Raw genomic sequence first — 22,973 nt, forward strand, 5'->3', positions numbered from 1 at the left:
TAAAGACCAGAGCAAAAGACCCTTATAAGGCCAAAGGCCAGAGTAAGGAGCCATATAAAGAGATTTGTAAATAGGAAGTAGAAGTAAGTAGACAGATTTGAATTAGTTACTAAGGTAAGCAAACAAAGGCGAATTAATATGTAGTATAACTAAGTTTGAGCATAAGAAGAATAGTATTTCTCACATCAAAGTTCTGAAAAGAAGGGGGGGAATTGTAGGGAATAGTCAAACTATTGCCTTTGCAGAAGATAGCATGCAATTGTCTCTTGGCAGCTGGCTAAAAAGATAATTGGCTTGAAAGAAAGTTGGCTATTCCCTATCTTATCCTACCAGTAGTTTTAGGACTGATGTAAGGTCAAGATGAACTAGTGAATTTATAGTGAGTAGTGTGCACGCTTAATAGGCTTATGAATAATAACTGACACACCTCTCATAGGTAATGGACTTATTAGCATGGACATGGTATGCATGAGCTGGTGGGGGAACATACCAAGGAGTGGTATGACGGAGGCAGACCTCTTAGTAACACAGCCAATGAGCAAAAAGAGGCAGGGCCTGCGAACTGGGGAAAGGGAATAAAAGGCAATGTCTTTTGTCAAGCTGGTGCCCTACCTTGCAAGAACATAGTAAACTATGTAGTGCTGCTTGGTACTTTGTCTCCTGTGTCGTCATTCCTTGGAACCTGATTCCATTCCTAACAAGTTGGATTCCCTATAGTGACACTTCAACTGGACGTTGAGCTGTGATTTTGAGTTAGCTCCTGGGATGCATCTGTATGGCGTTCCTTAACCCAGCTGTGCAGATACAATTTCAATATAAGTTTGTATGTGATTGTTATGCTTTAAACTGTAAACACAACTAGAGAACATTGCTGTGACAGAAAACTAGAATAATTTAAGATAGGATGTAGGTGCCCTTTTCAGAACGTGCTTACATTTCTCCTCCCATAACAATAGAGTTTCATCGAAAAAGTTGAAACATTGAGCCATGATTCAGCTGTAACTATGTTTTTAACGCAATCTCTATAACGTACTACTATATAATTGTCATAGAATATAATGAATCGTATGCTAGGCTTGCATGTTTTTATATGCACGCACACACTAAATAAATGTGATTTATATTTTACGTCATTGGGCGGATTCTTTACGATCTGGAAATGAAGCGGCGGTTCACGCCGCTGAACGCCGGGCGGCGCTGCAGGACCTTGTTGTTGGCGGCGGCCTCACAGCTGCTTTCTGCCTACGCTTAGAGACAGAAATTTGAGGTAAAGGGTTTCAATCAAGCTCGCGTATCACTCTACAATATTCTGCCTCTATGCTGGGTCCCACTCATTTCTGCTCACTTACAGCTAAGCTAAAAATAGGTTGATTTCGCCATCCCCAATCAGTGACTTCCTTTTCGGGGCAGAACAGGGTAAAAAACGTGTTTAAAGAAACTCGGAAGTCGAAAGCCTGTACGATTTACCATAGGAGCGCAAGGCTTCAGTCTATGGTCTCCTTTTTCCAAGCTCTCTTCTCGCGAGAACCGGTGAACCCGGAAGTCCCGCCTCCATTGCCGTCTCGGCCTCTTTCAGCTCGGCGGTCAGCCGGGCGAGCGCGCCGGTGCCATGGCGCTGTATAACTTCAAGAAGATCACGGTGGTCCCGTCCGCCAAGGTAAGGCGACGTAGGCCCCGGCGCGCGGGGGGCGCTTGGCGCGGCCGCGCGGCCTCCGCGGCGGAGGTTCCGCGGGTGGCTCGTGCCGGCGGAGGAGACCACGTGCGCCAGGGAGAGGCCCCGCGTGGCGCTCTGCTCTGCTCCGCTTCGCGGAGGGCTTGCTTTGCCTGTTGAATTTCTGCCTGCGGCGCAAGTGGTAAATGCTTTTCAGGGGAGGGCAACTTCTTACTTTCGCAATAACTCCCTTTTCAGTCGTCCTCGACCTGGTGCCTTCCGGATGCTTTACACTTCAATTCACATCTTCCCCAGCCAGCATAGAAAGCTATGAGATCTGGGGGACATGATTAATATCCTGATTATTATTATTATTATTATTATTTGTAATACAATTTTCTCAGGTTTGCAGATAGTGCCTTGCAAGGATACATTGGCGGCCGTGGGACCCCATTTCCTACAGAGTTTGCTTCCTTAGTGTGCAGTGAGGAAAACCTCACCTTCCCTGTGGGTGGCAGATGTCCCCTGCATAGGACTGTGCCATTCTCAACCCTATTCTCAATTTACGAAGAGCCCCAGGTCAAGGATTCTGCTTCATGGGAGCAACCCATGGAAACCTTTGGCAAGTTTGCAAGGACTTGCGTGAAAAAGCAGCTACCCATTTCTGTCTCAGTAATTGGCATTGGGAGGCTTACTGCCTCTGATACTGATGGCAATGTATAGTTGTCATGATTATTATCCTTTGGTAGCCTTGTTTTTCCAAGAATTTGGCCAGTCCCTCATTAAAGCAGTCTGAGTTGGTGGCTTTTACTACATCTTGAGATGAAGAGTTCCATAGTTTAACAATATGCCAGAGAAGATAGCTTGCTCTTTTTATGAGGATAATACATGGTTTCTTGTTGTGAACTGGGGGTTGCTCATGGTCATCAACCCATGGTTTCTTAGCATGGCTGGGTTCAGATAACACAAAAAACCGTTTAAAGAACAACCCATGGCTTAGCACGAACTCGTACACAGTCCTTCAGTATGGGTTATCATGTTATCCGAAACCAGCCTCGGGATCAGCTTTGGGAGACGGAACAGCAGCATCAACAAGTGAGCGTATGCCCTTCACCAGAACCTCTTCACGTTTCTTTTCTTCTCTCCCAGTCATTCCTTCTCTTTGAACACAGCTGTCAACTTTCTTCTTTTTAGCTAGCTTCCTGAATTCCTAGCCTAGGCTTTGTTGTGATTTGTATGGCAATGCACTCTGGCCAACCCTGCTTCTCCCAGCATCAGCAGCCTGCACAGAAAACAAGCTCTAAAGAGAGTGAAAGAGCTCTAAGTTTCTCCTATGCCTATTCCACTGCATTTCTTCCCTTTATAGCGGTGCAGGGGAGCCATTTCATTAAAATCAAAGGAAAGAATGCCAGGGTTAAAGTGCCATTCCACCACACCTGTTGCTCAGCTGATTGGTAGATAACAGTTGAGTGGCAGAGAAATAAGGCATGACTGGAGTGGAGCTGGCAGGCCACATAAACTAGGTGACAGGTATCCGTGGGCTGCAGGTTGCCCACCTCAGCAATATGAGTGTTGTATTATGTGTAAATAACTGTAGAGGCGCTTCTTGTTGCATAAGGAGTTTTGTAATGTTCACATCATCTGTTCTTGCAACATCCTGTGAAATAGATCTTTCATTGATGATGCTAGGAAATTATTACTGAAAGCTAATTACCACCCCTTCTTTTTTCATTTGCTCTGTTTGTTCTCAGGTTTCAGGGAGATGAGAGCAGGGCCAGCTGGGTGGTGTTCTTAGACATTGCTCTCTTTCTTCAGATGGATGTTAAGATACAGCTTACTGTTCTCTCAAAGCCTGTAAATTATTCCAGTTTCACCATGTGGAACCTTGAACAAGAACTCAGATGAAACTGACACAAAGTTAAAATGGTGCGGAAAATGTAGCTTTGTGGCAAAGCACATATTTACTGGGAGGTGACATCAGGTTCATCTCTAGAGTGTCTAAGAAGGGAGCAAAGGGCCTGGAGAGCGGCACCTTGGTGGGGTTGATAATTGCAGATGCCATTTTGATAGAATGTAACTTTAATACATTGATAGAATAGTGGCCTGATGGAATATAAGATAGCTTCATGTTTTCTTAGCACTTTTAAAATAGTATATTTGCTTTCGGTATATGCATAGATACTGATTTTAACTACATGAAGCATTTTTGCATAGTGCTTCAGAAGTCTCATCACTTCCTACCTGAAGTCTAGGAAGCTCAATGCAATCTTTGTGGCACATTTTGATCTCATATTTTATGTCTGAACAAACTCTTAACTAAAGAAATGACATAGTAAATTGTAGCTATTTTCCCAATAGTATCAAATGTGTTTATTTCCATTTATATGTCACTGCATTAACCCACATTTGGGCTTTCTGAGAGACTCGTATGGGAAATTATAACACTGAAATGAGTTTGACCTATAGGTACTTAAACGCATAATCCTATTAGGATGATCATACTCTCCCAAACCTGGATGCTCCCACTCACCCTGTGCAGAGCAGGGGGGAATGGCAGATGCAGTCTTCACTTACTCATTTTTCGTCCCTGAGGTTTTGTTAGATGGACTTTTCCTTGTCTACCTAGTGACAGTGCTTTAAAGGGGATGGGAGGGGGTTGAGGAAGCCTGTGAATAGTTTTCATTTTGGCCTTTCCAGTCTCCTCTCCTTCCTGCCCCTTTATGCCTTTCCAAACAGTGGACGGTTCTTTCTGTGTAGGCTACAAGGAGTTGGGGGAAGGCAAAGCTCTGATTCCCTGCTCTGACAACACAGCATTATCACCAAATGTGGAGCTAGGAAACCAAAATGCCTCATGGCCCCTCAGAAGCCATCTAGAGGCCATGGGATTGCTTCCACAAATTTGTTAGGATATGAAGGGGATTTAGGTGGATTTTAAAGCACAATGAACATAATTGAAATGTTGTGCATTTTTTTTAAAGAAGGTTGAACATTCTGTTGGAATACTTGTCTTATTTCCACTACAAATACGACTAGTGCAGGCTTCTGTGATATGCTGCCTTTCAGGTCTCTTGAATAATACCTTCCATCAACCCCAGCCAGCACGGTCAATGGGTAGGGATGATGAAAGATGCCCTTTGACATGTACACATGCTACTAGCTTTGGTAAAGCTATTCTAATGGCTTAGTCAACATGCATTGCCCTTCTGCAGAGGACCTGGGTGCTCTTTTCACTCTCTGCTTCATTGCCTTGCTTAGTGACTTAGGAAAAACTGGTCCTTGTAACTTATTCATGTGATTTTCTTTTTATTCCTCAATTGCAGGACTTCATTGATCTGACATTGTCCAAGACACAGCGAAAGACTCCTACAGTCATTCATAAACATTACCAGATCCACCGCATTCGTCATTTCTACATGAGAAAAGTAAAATATACTCAACAAAATTACCATGATAGACTTTCGCAAATCATAATGGATTTCCCAAAGCTGGATGTAAGTAGTTTGTTCCTTTAATTTTTGGAGTGTACTTTTAGAAAGCCAGTGGGATGTATTGGTTAGAGTATTGGACTGGGGATCTGGGAGATCCAGGTTCCATTTGGCCACAGATCACACTGGGTGTCATAGAATCATAGAATAGTCAAGTTGGAAGGGACCAGAAGGCCATCTGGTCCAGACCTCTGCTCAGTGCAGGACACACAGTTAAACAATCCCTCTCAAATGGCTGTCCGTTGTATCTCAAATGCCTTTAGTGCAGGAGAAACCACAACCTCCCTAGGTAATTGGTTCCATTGCTGTACTGCTCTAACAGTTAGGGAACTTTTCCTGATATCTAGCCAGAACCTGGCTTCCTGTAACTGGATCTCATTATTACATGTCCTGCATTCTGGGATGATTGAGAAAGATCCTGACCTTCAAGTACTTGAAGAGTGCTATCATCTCCCCCCCCCCCCCCCCCCCCTACATGGCTAAGTATGTCTGCTTCTTTCAGTCAAGTCTGGCCTGGTCACTTGTCCACTGGTCTCCCCTGTTGGTTCCTCTTGTTCCTTCCTCCAGTTCCTGGTGGAGGAAGTTATCAGCAACACATGCTAGGAATCTCTTGGAGGGGCCGTGTTTGGCAGAATTTGTCTCCCAACAGGCATTGGGGAAATTGAAGTCCCCTGTAACAAATACACCATGCCTCCCTGAAACACTGGCGATTTGCTTTTCACAAGTGTTATCCTCGTCTTCTCCTTGACTGGGTGTAATAGATTCCAACCACTGTGTTCCTTTTATTCCCTGCTCCATTCATATCAATCCAGATGCTCTTGATGGAGCAACTAAGTTCATCATCTTGTATTCCTGTGTAGAGATAGATATTTTTAACATATAGTGTGTCTCCGTCTCCCTTTCTGTTACTTCCATTCTTCCTGTATAGGTTATAACCTTCAGTTGTTGAATTCAAGTCATGGGAGTCATTCTGCTAAGTTTCACTTGTATTTGTCACTTGTATTTCAAGTTGTATTCACCTTCCTGTATTAAGAGTACATGTTGTTGCTGTTTGCTTCACAAACTCTGGGCATTAGTATATAGGCATTGAAGAACACATGCTTTATGCACTAGGTGTCTTCCTGCCTTTTTTGGGAGACCTTTATTGGGTACTGTTAAAGCTGCTCCCTCCATTGTGGTGCATATAAGCCTTTGTCTCTTGTTACACCCAGGAGTACTTCTCCCTCCCCTGTAGGATTCAGTTTAAAGCCTTCTTGATAAACTTCATGCTGTGGCCAAACACCTTCTTCCTAGTCCTTGTCAAGTGCAGCCCATCTCTTGCCTGCAGCCCATCTTCCAGGAAATGCAGCCCGTGGACCCAGAATCCAAATCTCTCTCCCGCTGGCACTATCTTCATAGCCAGGTGTTCACTTGGAGTATTTTTCTTTCCCTGTCTATTCCTCTTTGAACTGGAAGGATTCAAGAAAAAACTGTCTGCACCCTGAGTTCTTGACTTGCCTCCCTAAAGCTTCAAAGTCTGATGCAATTTCTTCAAAGCTCCACTTGGCAACGTCCTTTGTTCCCACATGCATAAGAGGGAAGGGAAACGTATTGTGGGCTGTAGGAGCCTTGGCAATCTTTCAGTTATATCACTAGCCTGTGCTCCAGGAGACAGCATCCCTGATATGTTCACAGGTCTTCTTGACATACATGGGTTTCCATCCCATGCTACAGTGAGCCTCCCAGAACTAACACTCTTCTCTTGTTCTTGCAAGCCTTGGTTTCATTGCTAATACTTGGTTGACCTTTAGCTTCACGCTCAGTGTTGCATGGGATGCCTTGCAGTTCTTTCCCAGCAGGCTGCCCTCCAGTCTCATCCTCAAGTAACTGAAAGTGGTTCAAGAGTTCCACTGGTGCAGAGCGTCTTCTAGTTTTTCTGCACCTGTCATCCTTTTCCAGGGAGTCTCTTCATTTCTGCTTCCCTCAGGATTCTCTTCTGTCTCAGCTTGCTCTTTCACATCTTGCATCTGTCCAAGTCTTAGCCGTTACAGTTCTGCCACTCTGTCCAAAAGCTCTTCACCTTCTTTTATTACACTCACTGCTCTAGTGCTCTCACCTTTTCCTCTAGCAGAATTGCTGGCTTGCACTTACTGCATGTGTAGGCTATGTTGACCTCAGGCAAGAAAGCAAACACTGTCGTGAGCTGTGCTTCTCCCGGCAATAATAGTCTCACCAGCACTTCTTTGTCAAACTTCTTTATTTTACTTCTGAATCTCTGAGCATACCCAAAGCAAAATGTTGAGCCCTCTCTGACATTCTTTATCCCAAACTTTCCTTCTGTGCCTGTCCCTGGGGGAGGAGCACTGTGGAACCGGGCATGCCTATGCTTCTCCCTCAGAGACCCAAGTTGGGCCGTCCTACAACTGTGATGATGGACTGCTGGGAGTTCCCCATCTGATAGAGTCCCCATCTCTAAATCTCCACCCTCTTGCTCTTGTTGCTCTTCCCTGCTCCCACAGGCAGTTTGACTGGGCCCCTCGCCTGCCCTGAAGCTATTCTCCCCCATAGCAGGCAGCTGAGCTGTCAGTCCCACCAGGAGAGGCAGCCTCCCCTCCGCGCATCTCGTCCTCAGATTCTGAACTCTCAGCCCCACCAAAACAGTTAGCCCCTTGTGCGCGCCCCAGAGGTTTACCAGGACATGTGTGCACAGCACACTGCAGAATTGTTGCAGGTCACTGCACTTCCCACTGCACCACTGAGGCATCGTCTTGATCTATGCTTCTGCTGCCTTGTTGATGCTAGCTTGCTGGGCCTGTTCTAACAACTGCTGCTTTGTCCTGTCTGCCCTGCAGGTTAACAGCACAGTCCTACTAGTACATGGGAGTGGGTTATTATTACAATTATACTATATTATGGTATTTCTGTACTGCCCGTAGCTGAAGCTCTCTGGGTGGTTCACAACCATTTAAGTCACTCATGCAATTTTCAACCAGGCCTGATCCTGCCTAGTTTCCAAAGTTAGGCAGAATTGGGCACTTCAGGTTATTCAGAAACTATACAGAAGGGTTACAAGGAAAAAAACAAAGGGGGGAAAGTCTAAGGAGAAAAGGAATGTTAAAAGGAAAAGAGTAATAGTTTTTTAAAAAAATTATAAAGTTGGGGGCCTCCCCCACTGAATACCGCCACCAAACTCCTGCTTGTTCTCCCTGGTTGCTCGGCTGCTTGTTTCCCAGAGTCCCTAGACTCAGTTGCCTTTGTCCAGTCACTCACTCTCAGCCGAACAGGATATTAGTGAGGATAAAATGGAACTATGTATGCACCTTGGTTGCACACAAGAGGAAGAAAAGTGGGATATAAATGCAGTGCATTTATCATACTCCTTGGGATAACTTGCAAACATCTTTTGTTGGTCTTAGTTGGCCTTTTCCAACCTGGTGCCCCCCAGATGTGTTAGACTGCATCTTGCATAATTGCTGTGGCCGTGCTGGCTGGGATTGATGGGAATTGCATTCCAGCAGAACTGGAGCGCACTAGGTTAGGGAAGGCTGTGCTAAGTTATATGCAACTTTCTAGGGAAAGGTTGTGGATCCAGCACTTTCTATTGTAAGAAATTAGCCGGTAAATTTAGTATTTGATAAATCTTGTTCGAGTGAAAGTGTTGAACTACACAAAATATAAAAGTAGGCAACCTTTTGGAATACATAGGCTAATGTATGTCAAGAGGCCCAGGTCACTGTAAGGTAAAAAGGAGAAAGATAAAGTCATAAAGGATTTTAGGGTAGCATTCTTTAAAAATATAAGCATGGTTTCTGGGTGCTACTCTGGCAAAAGAAGTAATCGTGTGTTGTAAAAGGTCTGTTTCTCAGAAAGAACAAGATATCTCCTAGTGATACAGCTTTAGATTAATTTAAAATGCGGTGTGTAGTATCAGAGTTTTATAGAGTATTTTTTAAGGCACTCTTTCACAATAAGGTGGTGCATGGCACCTGGAAGCGTAGGTGGATTTGCTGAAAGCTAACTTAATTTGCTGTGGTTTGGAACATGGCTGATCCGGCAGTGCATCTCAGTTGGGATTGCTTTGTTCTTTTTAATCATCACATTTGTTCTGGGAGAGCACCAAATTGAACTAGCGTAATCTCTGCCTTGCTCAGAGTCAGAAAGAGCACATGCTTTCCTTTGTAGTATTTTATTAAGCTGGAAATGGTTTGCCAGTTTCCTCTGGGCAGAGCATAAACTTGTGTTCCCTGTGATTATCAAACAACGTCAGACAAACAACTTCAGGGTCATAGGCTGGGATCCAAAGAACTGCCTTGACTCACACACGTGGTTCATGGTAGCCTAATGCCAACTTTTAATCTACCTGGAATGTGGGCTCGTTCTCCTGTTAGAGTGGTTAGGTGCTGTTTAGATCTTCTTATTGTTGTGTTTTAAATGTATTTCTATGTTTTAATTGAACTTTCGTTTTGTCTGGATTATATTATTGCCAGCCACCACAGCAATATAGGTGGCGGTGACCTTAAAACTGGATTCCTACAACTGCAGCGTGCTCCATGTGGGGCTGCCTAGAGAGTCTGTCCAGAAGCTGCCGCTAGTGCAAAAAGAGCAAATATTGTTGGCAGTTACCTCTTTCCACCACGTAACACGACTACCGAGGGAGTTGCATTGGCCAACCCGTTGCTTCCAGGACAGGTTTAAGGTTTTATGATTGGTGTGGAAAGACCTAAACAACTTGGGATATTTGAGAGAGGGCCTTCTTTGAGAGTGTGTCTTCTCCTTTATTGCCCAGTTGTGGAAGTTACCAGATAAAGCATTCTTAGTAGATCTGCATGGAGCATTTAGAGTCCACCAGGAACAGAGCTTTTAAAGTACTGGCCCCCTCAGTGTGGAATTCTCTGCTTGTTCGTTCTCAGCAAACACCAGCATTATTTCCTTTTTGGTGAAATAATTTTCTGAAGACATTTATATTTAAATAGCTCTTCCCTGACTGACTAGCTGTGGTTTTGTTGGCACAATCTGATTTTAAAAGTTTGAATTTTGTATTCCTGTGAAAATGATGATCTTCATCTTTTTGCTGTTAGATATTTTATTGGTAGTAGAGCAGTATATGAATCGCATAAATAAGAAAGCACCATTCCTGGTGGGAAGTAACTTTAGTAACTTCTTCCAAGTAGTGCATTCCTCTGCCGTATTGCAAACTTCTTTTTGAATTCCCCCTAGTTTCAAAAATTGATGGAAAAAAGGCTGTGTCTCGATTGGGTTCATGAAACTAATTTCACTGTTCTTTAGATCTTGGTTGTCCAACAGAGTAAAGGCCAAACTATTAAGATATAGATTGTTAGAACTATTGTTTAGAATAGTTTCTATTAAGAAACAATTCTTTGTTCTGGAAATGAGTAATTTTTTAAATGAAGCAAACATTTGATAGATACTTTTTCCTCCTTTTTAGGACATCCATCCATTTTATGCAGATTTGATGAATGTTCTTTATGACAAAGATCATTACAAGTTGGCTTTGGGACAGATCAATATTGCCAAAAATCTGATTGACAAGTAAGAACTCAGATTTGTTGTTGCTCTGAAACATTTCTGCTGTTTAGATTCTTGTAATAAATGAGTTCATGCAAGCAGCGTGATTCTGCAAGTGGGAGTTATTGTTTGCAGAATGGGACTCCCGTGTCCTGTCCTTCCCCATGTAGCTACCACCACTCTGGAGCTGGATGAGTCAGTCCTGTTGCTTAAGCAGCAGTCTCCATGGTAGCATGATTTTATTTATTTATTTAGCTTTTTATGTCCTGTTCATTAGCCCGGGGCCTCCAGATGTACCCTTTCCTCATCCTCTCGGCCACAGTCCCCAACTTGAACCCAGACACCAGCTGGAGGAGTTCTTTCTCAGCCATCTAGATACAGTGCTGACTTTTACTTTTGCAATACAGTGTTGCCAAAGACTACGTTCGGCTGATGAAATACGGAGATTCTCTTTATCGATGCAAACAGTTGAAACGTGCAGCGCTGGGACGGATGTGTACGATCATCAAAAGGCAGAAGCAGAGTCTGGAGTACTTGGAACAAGGTGGGAGCAGGATTGGCTGCCCATTGCGGTTGTTCTGTTGCCTTTCCTCCAAAGGCTCAGATGGATCCACGAGGCCACCTCACTTCTAAGTGACACTAGCTGTGACATACTAGCTGTTCTCCCCAGCCTTAGAAGGAAATAACTTAAACTGTTACATATATAAAAGAGAGTGGAGCTTATTTGTCTCTTGGTCACACTGAAGCTCTGGAGAGCAGAGGCTTTTCTCAGCCTCTCCCCCCTTCGGCTCTTCAACCAAGCCCTCGCCTCATAATGACCAAGGACCTTGAAAGAGGGAGATGAAGATTCATCTTTATTTTATACCTTAAATTAAGCTGCCACTTGCAGGAGGAAAGAATGGGAGCATATGTGTAATTGCATTATTAATTCTTCTCTTCAAATGTAAAATTTAAGCTCCTGCCATTTTTTAAAAATTATGGCCACAGAAAGGAATGGGCTTAAAGCAGGGATGAGCAACTTGTGGTCCTCCATGCCATTTGGCCCACAGCACCCATGATCCCTTGGCATGGGCAGTATTTATTGAGACTGATCAGAGCTGTAGGTCAAAATATCTGTCGGGCTGCAAATTGTCCACCCTGCTCTAAGGCTTAATGAGTATGCAAGGTATGCTTAGGGGGCTTTGGGAACAGAGGTTCAAGCCGGTGACAACCCTGTTCCATGATCGACCATATAATCTGAAAAAAATTGGCATCAGGAAGGCTGTAAACTAGGTTTTTAAACTGTGAAAGCCTGGCTTGTCTGGATACTGAATTCTACATAGTTCCTTTAATTGAAAAAGGGCCAGTTAGAATCCACCTTCTAAAACGGCTAGAAAAGTATTTATGTAGAACATTCAAACCTCCTTTGCAACTGATGTGATTGATGGCCTTTGCAGTGCTTGGTTCTGTTCTTGATTGTGATTCCACGAAGTTTGCTTCATCCCTTTGTGTTACAGCTAAACAACATCTGACTCCCCAAATCCCTGGGAATCAATTGATATGCCATATAACATTTATGTATTTTACCATACAAATGTGCTATGTCAAGTTATCTATACTAATTTCTTCAAAGATGTTTTTCATGCCACATTTTCTCTCAACTTCAGAAGAAGAAGAAAAATCAGTAAATCTAACCTTAATTGTTCCCCCCAGTACGTCAGCATTTATCACGGTTGCCAACCATTGATCCTAATACACGGACACTCTTAATGTGTGGCTACCCGAATGTTGGGAAATCCAGCTTTATAAATAAGGTTTGTGGATTTATGTTTTGCTTCAAAAACCCAAGAAAGCAATGATAGCAATGCCCTCAAAAGCCCCATTACTTTCAATGGGATTTGCTTCTTAGTAAGCTTGTTTAGGATTGCAACTCTAAGGAGCAATCTTATATATGTTTTAAAGGGGAAAAGAGCCAGCCATCCTAGAAGTTCTAGGAATTTTCTAGATTTATGCTTTTAGTTGTGTTAAAACTGACCTCAGATGTTGGATCTCTCCCCATCCCCACTTCTCACAAATGAAATTAATTCTTTCAGTTTTACCATACTGGCTGAGAAACATTTCTTGTGTGAGTTGCCCGATTTGACTTTTTTGTGTGTTGCTCAAAAATGGATTGTCTTTAAATGAAAAGAAAATGCAGCTTTGAACCTTCTTGTTTTTAGGTGACAAGAGCTGATGTAGAAGTGCAGCCATATGCTTTTACTACAAAATCTCTCTTTGTGGGGCACATGGATTACAAGTATCTGCGCTGGCAGGTAAGGTCTGCCTTAGCTGAAGCACGTCATTGGGAAGACTCGTAGTCCTTCTCGTTATATTGTGAATTGTAATTTGAAGTCTAGTGCTCCTTTAAAGCTCACTAACCTAGCAATTGGTTGACTGACACGTTGGTTGGGGTGTGTGTGTGTTTGCTGGCTGCATGGAGCTGTAATTTTCCTTGGAGGTCACCTTGCTTGCAAACCTTTTCTTTGCAAGAGATCTGTAATGAAGCACCCTGGAGCAGCACCCATTACAGTATTGGATACTTCCTTCTAGCTGTAGCCCTCAAAGCAACCTCTATCCTAGTGCAACTGTCAGACATGGATTTCTCTCATTGCTTCTCCAGACCCGCCTTGCCCAGGCCCAAACCGACCCACGTGAGACCTCTTGTAGATCATCTCACTCTATCATATAATGCTTCTTATGTCAACCATCCAGGTGATTCCATCAGAAAGGAAGTCTAGACATGTGGGTGGCTGCGAGGCTTCTAGGTTTGAAAGTCATAGAGGAATAATTAAATCCCTGTATTGGAAATGGATGGCTGCTTGGAGCATTTGGACCAGGGGTCTCAAACTCAACTTACCTGGGGGCCACTGGAAGTAGAGTCTGGGTGAGGCTGGGCCGCATCAAGTATTCCACAAAAAACGGATTTCAAGCATTCCAAAAAAAGTGCAACTGATCCAGTCTTCTCAATCTTTACTAATAATAATTCAGAACATGAATGGTTCTTCAGAACATAGGCTTCTCTTACTTCCTCCTACTCCTTGCTGCCAGACGCCTGACAGCGCTTCCTCTTACGCAGCTGAGCCACATTTGGCTTGAGGGAGGAAGCAACTGAGACCCTCAGTGTGGCTTGAAGATGCTCATCAGTAAGTTTGGACCTGAACTTTGACTTATTAAAGTTCATGGTGGAGAAGAGCTTTTCACACAGATAGGTGCTCCCAAAAAGGCACATGGTCCGCTTGAACATCCTGGAAAGCTCAGGGAAGGTAAGGGGCAATTCTCTCAAAAATTGTCCAAGCTTGTCTGCTTTTCCACTCACCTCCCTGAACTTGGCTTTGAATTCAGAATTGCACTGCAGGTCAATTAGCTCCATTTGAAGCACAGCGGGGGCATCTTCCACATCGAAGGAGAAGGGGTCAGCAAAAATTTGAAAAGTGGCTGTGTGTGTCTTGAAATCTGCAAACCTGTGATCAAATTCTTCCTGTAGCTTTACAATGGCATCAGCATACTTCTCACTGCTGAATGGTGTGCCAGCATCCATGAGTGCCTTGCATGCTGGGAAATGGCAGAGGTTTGTCTGAGAAAGCTGGGCTTTCCATAACACAAGCTTAGAGGGAACGTTGTGCCCAGAGTGATGACTCACGCAGGTGCGTGTGAGAAAAACGTGCAGGCCGCACTATCACTAAACTTTGATATCAAGTGGGGGCCACAAAATATCGTCCCACGGGCCGCAATTGGCCTGCGGGCCGCAAGTTTGAGACCCCTGATTTAGACCTTGCAGGGATGTTGACACTCCCGTCTGCCCTGTTATTAACACAGCCGCCCAGTTGTATAACTACTGGTTATACATAGCCTTGTGTTCTGTAGATTCACATGTCTCTTTTCTACCCCAGGCTCCACCTAAAGCAGAAAACCCTGCAAAAAGTGATAAAACTTTCCATAAAGGGTTGTGCTGAACCAATAAAGCAACCTTTACCGTAATGCAGTATAGAATATTACTGCTCTTTATACTGTGAAGATCTGTACAGATTAATTTGTTTTCCTCCACTTGTCCAAGTAAGAGTATGCATTAACTACGGCCCATCTTACACCTTATGCTGTGCTTGTTTATTGAGACGTAAGCTCCAGTGAATTCAGTGACACATTCACAAGTAGGTATACAGAGAACTGTAGCCACTGACACTATCTGCCTGGATATAGGAGCAAGAATTCAGGCTTGTGTGTTTTGGTATAATTAATCTAATTAATCTAAGTAATATCATTCTAGCATGCCTCCCCATTTTGTACCAGTTTAGAAGGAAGGGATAACAGTCCCGGGCTTATAACTCCCACTGTAAATGCCCCTCCTACATTTGTAGTGGTTCTTCCAATGGGGCTATTTATCTTATTTCCCTATTTCTAGCTAGCTACTTGTCAGCACACGTGGGATCCAGGACCTTAATTCTCTCTGTCTTCAATGTAGGTAGTCGACACTCCTGGTATTTTGGATCATCCCCTGGAAGAGAGAAACACCATCGAGATGCAGGCGATAACAGCACTTGCCCACCTTCGTGCAGCTGTCCTCTATGTCATGGATATTTCTGAGCAGTGTGGGCACAGCTTGCAAGAGCAGCTCGAACTCTTCAGGAATATTAAGCCGCTTTTTGCAAACAAGGTGGGCTTGGAGGTTGATCACTTCAGTTCAACCTGTCTTGTTTGTTATAAAATCCAAGCCGGAGGCTTAGTTCAATGTGTGCTTCTGCTTTCCCACTTTTAGCCTCTAATCATTGTGGCAAATAAATGTGACGTGAAGAGGATTTCTGAACTTTCTGAGGAAGACCAGGTGAGTCTCTTTTACAATGGATTGCTGACATTCATTCATATGCAAAAATGTGTCACTGCGTCTGTCTGTCTGTCTGTAAGGGAAGTGGAGCCTCAAGTCCACAGACCAGATCTGGCACTCTTGGGCCCCCGGGGACTCTCCTAGGACCCCCTTTTCCCATTTTCTGATTGCTCAGTGGGTTCCTGTCTTTTGCACTGTTTTTCCTGCTTTCTTTCCACATACTTCCTTACTGGCAGTCAGAGCTTTAAGCAACAATGTGCTAGTATTTCTGGAGTTTTGGCCCTGCCCTTTGGCCTGTGGCCCTGTCCTCCCACTGGGTTACACCCCCTGGGAGCTTTTCCAAACCTGAGTTTGACCCTCAGTATGAAAGAGGTTTGACTTCTCTGCTCTTTATAAGTGTTTATTAAAAGCTGGTGCTGCTTTCATTCTTCAAGAATGGATCTGTTTCCAGCTGCTACTTCTGTCTGTGCTTGGCTGCATCTCCCATGCCTAATTCCAGGCACATCCTTGCTTGCCATGCCTTCACTTCCCATGTTTGCTTCTGGTGAGTGCTTGAACTACATGATATACTATAAGATTAATATTCTACATTTTGAGCAAAATGTGGAATAAAATAACACTTTTAAAGTCTCTGGTCAGACTGTGTACCGTATTTCATCGTCATCTATTGAGAATGGAGATACTCTGTATTTTTAATCTGTGAATTAGTGAAATATTTATAACATAAGTGTAACAACTCCAGCATAAACATCACCGCATGCACAGCTTTTCGATTGATCTGTATATGTGTAGTTTATTTCATCATCATGTTCATTGTTAAATGTTCTAGTATAGTTTTTGTATCTTCTTGACTTTTTAGAAATAAATGACTTTTTTTATTATGTCTAAATATTTAGCTTTGCCAACATGACAAGTATTGGATTCATTTGTGTTCATTGTTTATAGAAAATATTTGCTGATTTAGAAGCAGAGGGACTTCCTGTAATAGAGACAAGCACCCTAACCGAAGAAGGAGTGATTCAGGTTAAAACAGAAGTGAGTGCATGTAGCTATTTTGTATAAACTTGTATTGCAAACTTATTTATTTGTTCACTAAATTTATATGCTACTGTTTTTCCTGCAAGAAACCCAAAGTGGCTCATATTACCTTCCTCTTCCACCTCTAAATTTAAGGAGAGGAGGCCCTAGGAGAAACCATGAGAACTTTGGTCCTGGGCAAAGGTATACCCAGGCAGTTGTCTACCTGGGCCTGTGCAGGCTCTTCCCAAGCTCAGTTTGTGGTCTCTCTGTTGAAGAAGAATACATTTGAAATGAAGTGTAGATTCTGCCAATTACACAGTATAAATCTGATAGACATCTGCTGTTTATGAGTCCTAGGACAGTCTGGCAACATTTTAATAAGTAAGTTGCCCACACATGATTTGATTAGCTAGCCCCTACCCATCATCCTATTATAAGTTGCTTGTGGCAAAGTGACAGCATGGTGGAAAAAAAGCCCATTCTTCCCCACCCACTAATTTGGAGGCAGTGCTTGCCAAATTCTTGATTAACTTAGTTCCCATTAATTTCATTGGGCCTACTCAGCATGACTAAGTCTGGGTTCTTGCTCTGAATATGGGAATGATTCTGAATATTGCTTGACTTCTTTGAAGCATATTATAAATCCAAATGCTTTTGGGGGGAAATAACCTGCCCTCCCCCCCTCCCTCCCCCCCCTTTACCTCTACCCCACCCCACCAATAAGTTGGAAATTAAAAATTGGCCTGATGCAGATGTAATATTTCCTAGTCTAGTTACCATATTTAGTAAAATGACTGAGCTCAACATGCTGCCTATTCCTTTATCGTTTGCAAACTTCCCCTTCCTGTCTTCAGTGATAAAGAAGATGATAACATCTGACCCAGTGCTAACACTGCCGATACTTAACTTGAGTTCAGGGCAAGAGTTGGAAAGTATCCTGTAACTGTGGTCAGCCTTAAGCTTTGTGCAGAAAAGACCAGGGAGAGTCCATTCCGGATGAGGAGGGGATTCATGAGTCCATACCTACCAAACTAGCTAAGAAATGGGGAGCCACTGTGGCTGCAGATTGCTTTTCTTTATTGGCTTTATCAGCCTGTCTTTTGAATTAATGCTTTGCAGGCCTGCGACAGATTGCTGGCCCACCGTGTCAACACCAAAATGAAAGGGAACAAGGTGAACGATGTGCTGAACAGACTGCATTTAGCTATTCCAATCAAAAGGGACGACAAGGTTGGTGTCTGTGGCCCCTTATGCCCATTTTTTCCCATTTCTGAAGTGCGCACGTTTAGTATATAATATATACTATATATTGTCAGAACAGTGGCTCTCCCTTTTTATTTCACAAGCTGAACAGTCAATGATTCTTTGCTGGCTTGTGATCAAAGTGGTTTGGTAAGAACAACATGATTTATTGTGTCTACCAAAATCCAGCATGTTAATATGCTCATCTTGGGTGTCCTCTTTAATCTTAGGAAAGGCCTCCTTGCATTCCTGAAGGTGTCTTGCTGCGCAAGAAACGTATGGAAGTTGATGTACCTAAAAAGAAATTGGTAAGTGGGTTTTGAAAGACTTCAGTTTTTCGAGGAACCATGGCAATACTTTTGCAAATTCTCATAAAAAGTGGTCATTCATGTTGTGTATTTCTTTGTCAGGAAAAACATCTTGAAATGGAAATGGGAGATGACTATGTGTTGGATCTTAAGAGTAAGTGGCAACAGTAATCCTAATGTTTGGAAGCATAGCTGGATTTGGACTGTAATCCTATGTTTATTCAACTGTATGTCCCATTCAAAACAATGAGACTTCTGTGTAGATATATGTGGGATTGTGCTGTTGGTTTCATTTTGCAGAGAGTTGAAGCAGAATATTGCAACATTGCTAACCTCACAATATCACAATAACCTAACCCTAATCTTGGCCTGGTACTGGATAATACTAGGTTTGTTCCCAAGTTTTAGCTGGGAATGCTTTTTATTTTATTTTTATTTTCAATTTAATTTACAAAATACTTAACTGGAAAATAAGCTGACATATAAAGCGTTCTTTCTGTTTGTCGCTCTTAGGGTTATAAAGTCATTTGAGAGCTTGTTTTCCATTGCATTTTTAAGGCTGAGTCTTTGGGGTGGAGAATATCTTAATGTATATGTATTTTCTGTCACTCTGGATATTAGCTACATAGAATGATAGTGCTTTTGAGCTGCACAAATTAATAGTGTTTCTGCATTTTGTTGTCCTTGCTTTAGAATACTGGGATCTAATGAATCCATCTGAAAGATATGATAAGATACCAGAAATTTGGGAAGGTCATAATATAGCTGATTACATTGACCCAGATATCATGAAGGTAAGCATTAATCCATTGACCTTATGCTTAATACAGAAAATTTGTGTGTTTATATGGCCGCATGGAATATATAGAGCTTGTTTTTGTACCAAGCTACACTTTTCCTGTTCATCTTGTCAAGAACAAAAGTCGTCATAACTGTATTTATTATGAAGGGGAACAAAGAACTTATTAGTTGTTTAGTTTAAACCATAATAGTTCCTTGCTTTCTTAAGGTTGAGTATTTGGCTTCTGGCAGAATACCAAAGGTTCCCCCCTTCAAAAGTGAGAACTTTAATGTGAAAATCAGTCAAGACTGTGCATGAACTGTGGTGCTAAAGGGATGCTCATTGTTTAAGTGGAAGTCTCTAATGTATTGTGTTGATCTCTTCCAAACAGAAACTAGAACAGCTGGAGGAGGAAGAGGAGTTAAGGCAAGCAGCTGGAGAATATGACAACGATTCAGAAAGCGAAGATGAGGAAATGATGGAAATTAGACGACTGGCACAGCAGATTCGCGAGAAGAAGAAACTGAAGATCCTGGAGTCCAAGGAGAAAGATACACAAGGGCCCAAGATGCCTAGGACTGCTAGAAAGGCAAGTATACAACACATGGTTGAGGGTGTGTTGGGATGCAACTCCACTTAATGTCCATTTAGAGGATTACTTGGTGCCCTATCTTAGTGTCCTGTTGGATTGCTTTCATTATTAAAATAAAATCAAAGTTGCCATGGCTAAAAATGACGGTAAGACTGAATAAAGAGATATATGGGTAAAGGCAGATGATATTGTAACTGGCTGATAAGTGATGGCAAGGAAGAAAGGACAGGCATTGTGTTTAGCATATTTTTATGTGTTTCCTTAAAAGATGTGGTTCAAACTGGACAGCCATCTGAGAAGAATGGTTTAACTGGGAGTCCTGCACTGAGTAGGTTGAAATTTTTTTTTTAGGTTGAAATTTTTTATTTAAATAAAAACATACTACTGCACTGAGTAGGGGTTGGACCTGATGGCCTTCTGGCCCCTTCCAACTCTACTGTTCTAGGCTTCTGTGAAATCTTCAGCCTTGTTTATAGCAAGCAGCGGGATAAAACAGTACAGTGAACTGCGACACAGAAAGCTGGATGCTACCGAGTCAGACTGTTGGTTCCCACAACTTGGTATTGTCTCCGCTGACTGACAGCTCCTCTCCAAGCTTTCAGACAGAAATCATTACTTCTAGAGAGGGCAGAAATCCAAGCAAATTGTCGGTTCCACCATCCTTCCTTATGTCAGACTGTGGGTGGGATGCCATTTTTAATCCATTTCAACATTTAAAAACTCTGTTCAGTTAGACAAACCTACCGACCACGCTCTAGCTCAGCCATGCTCTGCTGTGCTAGTTTTGTCTTTGCAGAATTTCCCCCCTATATAAGGAAACATTGCAATGTATGATTCCCTGCCTGCAGTTCTAAGCAGTACAATCCATTACTTCAACCACCTTTTTATTTAGATTCTACCTATTTTCCTGCAAGTGGCCCAGGGCAGCTTATATAATTTGCCACTTCTGCATTTTTTATTTTTTATTTTTGTTCAACATATATTCTGCTATACTGGTCTGAAGACTCTCTAAGTGGATTTTATCCTCACACCAACCCTGTGCATGTTGACCAGGTCATAATTGATATGATAATGAAGATTGCAAAGAAAGCATGTATGAAAGGCTTTGAACACTTAAAAATATGTAAATCTTGCAATTGCATGTTGCTGGGCAGGTAGGCCCATTTTGATGCATCTTACTGTTCTATTCAAGCATTCTAAGAGCAAGAGTAGGGAATGGCAGGCCGTGGAAATGCCTACTTTCTTGTCTATTTCTCTGTGCTGTGTGATTTTTCACCTGTAGTTTTTGAAACTTCATTGAGTCTGCTTTGGCTTGCTTCCTAGGTTCCATTTCTAAAATAAATAGAATTGTCTTGATCACTGGGATAATAGCTTGTTCTTATGTCTTCAGGTTCAACGGAAGACAATTGAGAAGGAGATGACTGAGCTTGGGCTTGACATGACTGACAAAAATGATGTAAGGGGAATTCTCTTCTATTTTTTGGTATTGATTTCTATGGGGAGATTATTTTTTTTTTTAAATGTCATTTGTTCTGCCTTTTTCTGTAGTAGGAAATGAAGCTAAGCTAAGGGAATGGATTAAATGGTTCAGATGGGGAATATTTGGGACTCTTTACTTGAAGGAAAAAGAAACCCTAACCAAGGGACATGATTGACATTTATAAAATTATACATGGTGTGGAGAAGGTGGACAGTGAAGATTTCTTCCTCTCACAGAACTAGAATGCCACTCGGTGAAGAGCTGATACTGGTCAAAAGCTGGACAGGCAAAAGTTAAACTCTGGAATTCGCTTATTTAAGATGACGTTAGATGAGTATTAGTCAGATTCATGGAAGATAAAGTTTTAGTGGTAACCAGTCATGAATGCTTGAAAATTGCTCAGGATGATGGTCTGATGCAGCATGATGGATCTTAGGTTCTTATGGCTGTCCCTTGCTTTTGGGGTCAAAGAGACCATACTATTCTGTGAATACAAGTTCCCAGGAGACAGTGATAGGAAAAGGTTGTTGCCTCTGTGGGTGCAGAAATGCGACTGGCCTCTTTTCTGCTCCAGCTGGGCTCATCTTATGTTTTATTGCTATTCTTGCTATTTTAGGCATTGTAAAGTTGGTTGTTCTATTAGCTGAATTAAGCAGGTTTTTTTTAAAGCAAATGCTATGCCATATCCCAGAGTCTGATCAATTGAGTACCAGTTTAGAAGGCTTCTGATTGGATTTTTCTTGATCTGTGAATTTCCAGGCACATTATGTAGCCCAGACCAGACGATCCCGCAGTGTAACTCGCAAACGTAAACGAGAAGAATCTGTACCACCCACATCTGTGGCGCGAAGTCGTAGCTCCTCCCGTACGCCTCGTGATGTATCTGGTCTTCGAGATATAAAGGTCTGACTCACTTTATTAAAGTTATGAGTACTTTTATAGCATGTAATACAACATTTTGCGCTACTGTAATTAAACATAATTAGGACTGTTGTTGCAGACTCTTTTGAAGTGAGTTTACACAGCTGCCTTTTTCAGTGAAGATATGGATTGCAGTGTCCATACAACATTAAACTGTCCATTACTTTTTTGTTGTTGCTGTTCCAGCCCTCCAGATATTTTGGTGTATAACTCCCATCAGCCCTTGACAGTGTAGGCAATGCTGAGCAATCATGGGAGTTGTAGGCCAAAACTTTTGGAGTTCCCAAGTTCCCCACTCATTCTGAAGTAAGACCTTGGTCTCAGCAATCATTTCCAAGAACATAGCTGCAGAAAAGCAAATTTGGCTTTTAAAGCCTTTTCCAGTGTATGTAATACTGTATCTTAAGTGAATTTGTTTAGTGCATTGTTCAGTTTACTTCCTTTTAGACTCTTGGGGAAAAAAAGAAATGAATTTTTATACAGTTCTTAATTGATATTATCATGTATCAACAGATATATATGGCAGTGTTTTGGTTGTGCTGTAAACTTAACCTGAAAGCAAGTCTCACTGCACTAAAAAGGGTAATTTTCTGAGTAGAAATACATAGGATTGTACTGTTAATGCCAGAGAAGTGGGCCACAGCGGTTGGAAAAGGCTGTTTCACATAGTGGCTTGAAATAGCAACTAATATCCTTGACTCACCTGAGCTGCTGCATTGTGCCTGTACTACTTTAGCTTCTACAAGGATACTTTTAATATTTGATAGACTTGATCACTTTATTTATTTAAAAAAATCACTTCTTCTCCTTTGTGACTTGGAATATTCCTGTACTCTCCATCAAGCTTGTAGATGCTGGTGTACGATAAGTGTTTTAGCTACATGTCAAGTGGAGAAACACAGTTTCACTTCTCTGTATTTTTATTTGTGTAGATGGTGAAGAAAACTAAAACCATGATGAAGAAAGCTCAGAGGAAGATGAATCGATTGGGCAAGAAAGGTGAGGCAGATAGGCATGTCTTTGACCTTAAGCCCAAACATCTGTTTTCTGGCAAAAGAAAATCTGGCACAACCCAGCGGAGATGAATGGCTGTAAGAGGACAATAAAGGAATGTCTTTTTAACTAAAGCAAATTAAATCTATATATAACAA

The 22,973-nt window shown here is 42.3% G+C and overlaps 1 protein-coding gene across 1 annotated transcript; it reads left to right on the forward strand.

The window, feature by feature from the left end:
• Positions 1–1,522: 1,522 nt before the first annotated feature.
• Positions 1,523–22,973, forward strand: GTPBP4 (GTP binding protein 4). Its single transcript, XM_044424787.1, has 17 exons — positions 1,523–1,657; positions 4,972–5,142; positions 10,562–10,665; positions 11,049–11,185; positions 12,334–12,434; positions 12,840–12,932; positions 15,119–15,310; positions 15,413–15,478; positions 16,424–16,513; positions 17,618–17,728; positions 17,971–18,048; positions 18,151–18,202; positions 18,742–18,842; positions 19,221–19,418; positions 20,812–20,877; positions 21,661–21,804; positions 22,755–22,973. The coding sequence occupies exons 1-17, from the start codon at positions 1,610–1,612 to the stop codon at positions 22,905–22,907; spliced, it is 1,905 nt and encodes a 634-aa protein (XP_044280722.1). The 5' UTR covers positions 1,523–1,609; the 3' UTR covers positions 22,908–22,973.

Source organism: Varanus komodoensis, unplaced genomic scaffold (assembly GCF_004798865.1).
Source record: "Varanus komodoensis strain SLA01 unplaced genomic scaffold, ASM479886v1 scaffold15, whole genome shotgun sequence".
NCBI lineage: Eukaryota > Metazoa > Chordata > Lepidosauria > Squamata > Varanidae > Varanus > Varanus komodoensis.